This window comes from Acartia tonsa, chromosome 1, assembly GCF_053477335.1.
Source record: "Acartia tonsa isolate MP-2025a chromosome 1, ASM5347733v1, whole genome shotgun sequence".
NCBI lineage: Eukaryota > Metazoa > Arthropoda > Copepoda > Calanoida > Acartiidae > Acartia > Acartia tonsa.
The window spans coordinates 42,744,033-42,750,090 of NC_137260.1; the positions used below are offsets into that span (position 1 = coordinate 42,744,033).

At 32.5% G+C, this 6,058-nt stretch overlaps 1 protein-coding gene across 1 annotated transcript; it reads right to left on the reverse strand.

Moving 5' to 3' along the window:
- Window positions 1–6: 6 nt before the first annotated feature.
- LOC145320004 (putative tRNA (uracil-O(2)-)-methyltransferase) lies at window positions 7–4,547 on the reverse strand. Its single transcript, XM_080162440.1, has 8 exons — window positions 4,443–4,547; window positions 3,425–3,510; window positions 2,858–2,903; window positions 2,119–2,550; window positions 1,532–1,729; window positions 1,116–1,314; window positions 432–1,027; window positions 7–306 (listed from the first exon to the last, which is right to left on the reverse strand). Exons 2-8 carry the CDS (start codon window positions 3,475–3,477, stop codon window positions 142–144), a joined length of 1,689 nt encoding a protein of 562 aa, XP_080018566.1. The 5' UTR covers window positions 3,478–3,510; window positions 4,443–4,547; the 3' UTR covers window positions 7–141.
- Window positions 4,548–6,058: the final 1,511 nt, after the last annotated feature.

The following is a 6,058-nucleotide window of genomic DNA, read 5'->3' on the forward strand; positions in this document are numbered from 1 at the left end:
TTCTGAAAAAAAATATTTATGTTAACACAAATAAATCACAGTTTTGGTTCTGTTTGAAACTAAAATTTTGTTATCAGAATCATAATAAACGTCAGTCAAGATTGGTTTACAAACATAATTTTCTTTTGATTCAATTTTGGCCTAGTTCGAGGTTGTGTTGTGAATCCAGGTACAAGAATCATTGTCCAGCAGACAGCCGTCAGGATGATTGTCATGAAACCAGCAGGGGCGTCGTTTTATCTTGGCATTGTCAAACATTGGCTTGGCAGAGGAAGGGACACGTAGTTTTACTTTACCCTTTACAACCTAAAAACAATAAATGAATAGATTTCTAATTGCGTTCAAAATGTATCAACACCTGATTATGAAGGATTTGAGATTTTTTTGAGGAAATCAAACATTTAGTAATATTTTAAATGTAATTTCTTTACCTGAAAAACGGAATGGTTGTTCTTGAGGAGAGTTTGAAGTCCTCCACATTCAGCCTTTAACCTGGAGAGATCAACCTTTTCTTCCTGGAGTTGACCCACAACATCGCCAAGTGAAATTTCACCACCAGCATTCCAAAAACCCTCAGAATACTTAGGAATAAGGTTTTCAGTCTTTAAACATATATTGACAACCATTTTAACTATAAGTTCAATAATATCAAGGCCGATTTGTGTACAATTTCTAACTTTTTCAACCTTTTCACGAGGTTTAAAGTTTTCTATTTGTTTTGAGACATAATCTAAAACTTTTTGTTTTCTTGATTCATAGTCTTGGTTTGGCACAGCTGAACCAACTAAACATATTCGTTTAGTTGAAGGAATCCTCATTCTATCTTCTTCTACTTCAAAACCAGCCAACTTACCCATCTCAGTAACATAATCCAGGTAATCTCTAAACATGCTGATAGAACAATTCTTGCGCTGATACTTTGAAGTCAGGTTAAAAGCACAGCAAGGCAGGACCCAGTATTTGGTTGTTGGACTGGATAGACAGGCAAATACTGGAATCCATGGCGTCAACTCGTCACTGTGATTTCCTACAATTAATTCAGATTAATTTTTGTAGATGATTGAATTATCTAATTCAATTCTAATTAATAAATTTTGAAAAATGTAGGCATTTACCTAAAATCCAATCAACATCTTGAAATTTAGTTTCTAAACTTGGAACAATAGCCTGTTCCAGCAGGCATGACTGAATACTCTCAGGAAAAGTTGACCAGATCTTCCGTTTCCTGAGATCAATGCCACGTCCATTATGACCTTCACTATTGAGAAGGTACACTAACAGGCCGTTTCCACATCCAAGATCAACAAAGCTGACCTAGAGTAAGGAAAGTACTTAATTTTTACAATGTCAAGTTTTGATATTGTAAGTTAATATCATAAAATCCAAATGAAAATTCATCAGTCTCACTTGCTTACTAAATGTTTAATACAGTTTTAGGCTATTTCTTGCCTCTTTAAAACAGCCTATTACAGCGGATAATGATATGGATGTAGCAACTAATAAGAATTTGAAAATAAAAACATATAGAGACCTTTTTATCGCCCCAAAGACAGGACAAATATGCTGCAATGCCAATATCCTCATGGACACTTTTCTCCGGGTCACTAGACTCACTCCAGCTGGCAACAAGCTGACCAGCATATTTATCCTTCAGTAGCTTGTATGTTTTGACATAATCCTCCAGGTTGATCAGCTGTAGGCTTCCAGGATTTGTTCCTGTTAGTTTGTCCTAAAAATTTAAAGCGCTCTCAATAAATGTTCTTTAAGTTGTCATGGATAGCATAGACAAGATCACAAAGTGATTTTAAGTATACCTAAGCCTAAATATATTTCTTTAAGTTGCTATTTCATTCAACATACCGTCCTCTTACTCCCACAGGTATTTCATAAGCAAAGCACGGTTAAAATCTTTTTTTTGTTGGGCCGATTTACAACAGTTCCTCTTTTATTTTTATTACTGCACTACATATACATTATATTCTTATTTTCTCTTTCAAAATTATTAGATTTTATTTTGTGTGATACTTATTGTTCTCGTTAGCAAAACTTTACATGATTCAAGTTAATTAAATTCGATATATATAACATTAAAGGATAGAAAAAGAATGACATATTGACCTGTAACCATTTACAGGCTGTTGGAAGAAGCACAGATTGAAGCCAATATTTCTGTTTTTCTTCAAGGCCATTTTCTGTTGATAACAAACACTTAGAATCAATATAAGAAAGCTTATAGGCTACGCTTATATCATCTTTAATAACAGTTATCTTATCGCCATTCTCATTTGTCGATGCATTGTCCTTGTTTTCAATATTAAATGGTAAGAATGTTACAGCGAAAGGTTTGATAATAACAACTCTGTACCAATCACTAAATTTATCAGCATTCTTTGATACTAACTTTTGCACAATTATATCATCTTTATTTTCTATGTTAGATGTGAAATCATTTGCTTGTTCAATAAGTTTGTCATAAGGTGATGTTGTATTGTCAGTATTGTTTTCATTCTTTGCTAGCTCGACACGCCCAGCAACTCTTCTATCAACACTCTAGCAAGCAAGCATTTAATCAAAACTATAAAACTGCAAAATATTTCTGGCTGAAAAAATCCCTAATTTATACCCTTTTCGGTTGTCAGAAAAATTGCCATTTTAAAACACTGTTTTTCTAGACATAATTTCGAATGCTTTTGTATATTAATGTGCATAAAAGCAACCACTTGTATCTTAATGATGGTCATGTGTGAATCAAAAACGATTAAGGCAAATTAATTGGTGTTTACTATAGGTGCCATACCCCCCCCCCCGTGATGTAATTAAAAGCTTTAAAAAATGTTGAAATTGTTTTGATTAAAACCTGTGGTTTGTCTACAAGAATGGATACTACTCCATCCCATTGTTCCCTAAAAATATATACTTTATAAGAAAATCACAAACATAAAAAAACTGCAGTAAATGAAAATAGTTAGTAAAGATAAGACAAAATTATGTTCTTACAAGCCAAAGATCAAATATTTTCAAATGAATATTGGATAAATGTATGTTAAATATTGTGTACTCTTTAGACAAAAATGAACATTTAAAAGCTATAAACAAATGCATTGATTTATTCTTACAGACAGAATTTTATATTGGGTGAGGGATGCAAAGATTTTAATAACAAATATAATAGTTACCACTTTAAAATTGTTGCTTAACTTGGCCATTAATGATCTGTAAATTTTGTAAATGGATATTGTCATCCCGTAGTTTAGGAAAAACTTGAAGCTTTACAAAGTGTCTCAAAAGATCAGCCGTGTGACGTCATAAAATTCAGGGATGAGAGGAGAAGTGGGAAAAGAAACTCCTTAATAAGAGATGGATTTAGAAGTATTTTTAAGACGGCTGATCTTTTGAGATACTTTGTAAAGCTACTAAAACTTACTTTGATATGATACCAACATCAGTTTGAGATAAAAAATTAAAATCTGAATCCATTGTTTACTATACTTGTCTCAGATACTCTCGCATCTAAATTAGATCAAGATCATATCATTGTAATGATTTTGTATTAATTTATATTTTTTTCTTTGGGTTTTATCAGAGATGGAAAAAAAACAGGTTTTTTTCTTTAAACAAACCGGTTTGTTTTTTTTGGTTTAAACCGTTTTTTTTAGATAAAAACCAGGTTTTTTTGGTTTTTTAAATAATATTCAAATTATAGGCCTGCCCCCCCCCTCTTTTTTATCCCCTCCCCCTTTTTCTCACCCCCCAAACGGGGGGTGCCCAAATCTGCCCAAAAGGACCCGAAAAAGGGCAGCCCAAAACCGCCCACCCAAAAGCGCCCGCCCGATTTGAAATCTTTGGCTGATAAGGTAATTTAGGTTTTTGTCAGTTATTTACTGTATTATTTACGTTATAAAAAGATATAACTGGAAAGATAGGCCTTTGTATAAATATTTTTTAAAATCCATCCCCACCTTGTTTTTTTTTTGGCTTTCTTAAGCTTGGTTTTTTTGGTTTAAACCACTTGGTTTAAACCAAGTGGTTTTTTAATGCCATCTCTGGGTTTTATGCTCATTGAAGATTTATGTTATATCAGATCATATACCTTGAAAGCTTTAGCATGAATTAGATCTCTTTGTATAAATATCGAAGAGAAAATTATCTTATTTCCTTTCTTCATACAATTGACATGTGTGTTACACATATCAATCATATGAAATTGGTCGTAACTGACAAACCTACCTTTCTTGTGAGAATATTTGTATTAAAACAAGGATAACAATATTCATAAAAAGCGCAACTGTCAATATTTATTTAAGCTGCTTAACATGATATATACATAATGTTTTTTTAAACATTGGAAGCAATGTGGTCATATTTATCGATAAATGTAGCGAACAAACGAATATTTCGAATTATAGAGTAGCTTCGCTACTAAAATGGTTACTGGTGTTTACCTCCTGTTTTGTTACTGTATATTGTTTAGTTGTATTACAAGATTCTGCTATGGCGAGGGCCAACAGATGTTTACAGAACAGCTCTTTTCCTTCAAGTACTTGATACTAAAAAATAGAAAATTTCATTTTAATTTACAAAGAAATTGAATTGTCAGTTTTTAAGTTTGAGTGCCTAAAAAAGTTTAATAAAACAGAAATTATGGAAAAAATCAAATTAAGTAGTCTATCTTAAGCCCAAGCATTGTTTTGAATTAATTATGATTTATAAATTGATGACCGCTTGACAATGAAATGCTTTTAACGAAGGGGGTCAATCCCGCCACCCCAATAAGAGAACCTTGAAGCTCAGTAATCCTATATTATAAAATAGCAAGTTTGTTTTGTCTGAAAATCTCTGAAATTGCTAATCCGAATGATCGTTGTAATTTTCAGGGAAGAATTAAATGCCTTGGTATGGTTTGAGGTTATTTGAACTCCTAAATAAAATTCATTCGAATCCGGTGGATAGGAACCGGTTCTCATCCATACAAAAAAACTATGTCTAGCATCGTATTATATCCAGCTTTCTATGAATATAAAAATGTACAATCATAAGATTAAAACCATTTTTTTGGCCGGTGCCTTCGGCACCTCGGGGCTAAAAAACTAGTTTTAATCTTACAATTGTACATTCTATATCCGCGGAAAGCCGTTTATAATACGATGCGAGAAATAACTATTAATATTTAATTTTTGGGATCGCTATCTCCACTAGAATCTAAGGGGCGCAGCCGCTAGTTGCGATAAAAAGCATTCTTACAAGGTTGAAATTAACGTTAGAATGTAATAAAAGATAAAATTTTGAAATAATAAGTTAATTAATCAAAATCTGTGGGTTTTATGGCATTTATAGAAAGTTTGGTTATTTTAACAACATTGAAAATATATATTAGAATATTTTTGTTGGCCCATGAATTTATGAGAGTAACAGAAAATAGCTTTAATTCCTCATTCAACGCCCATTTTTTTTAATCTCCTCTCCTTTTAAAGTTTTCTAAAGCATTGCAGGTTTTACTGGTTTAATAGCCATAGGTTATCCAGATGTACAAAAACACATTAAACCCAAGTTTTAATGTAATCCTAAATAAAAGTAAAAGGATTTGCTGTACCGAAAGATCTCTGTAACCACTGAACCGATTTTGTTCTCCTTTCATAACAATTTTGGGTGGTGTATCCCCCCAAATAATTAGAGCAAGATTTACTTATTCTTTCTGAAACTAAAATAAAAAGGGAGGTCAAACTCAAACCTCCACCACATCAAGTGCCCCTAGAGGCATAGCTGCTAGTAAAAGTAAATGGGTATTATTTCTAAAGCGAATTTCTACTTCCCCATACCCCACTTAAAGTGCTCCTAAAGGCGTACAGGGCCAAGCCGCTAGTTGAAGATTAAGAAAAATTTTGCTTTGATAGTTTAAGAGCTTTTATTTATCAATACATTGATTGATAATATATTAATCTCCCCCCCCCCCCCCAAAGTTAAATGTAAAAAATTGCAGATTTGGTTATTAAAAGTAACATTGGAAGAAATCCAATATTTCGAAATTTCTTTAATATATTTGATATTTGCGATTTTGTAT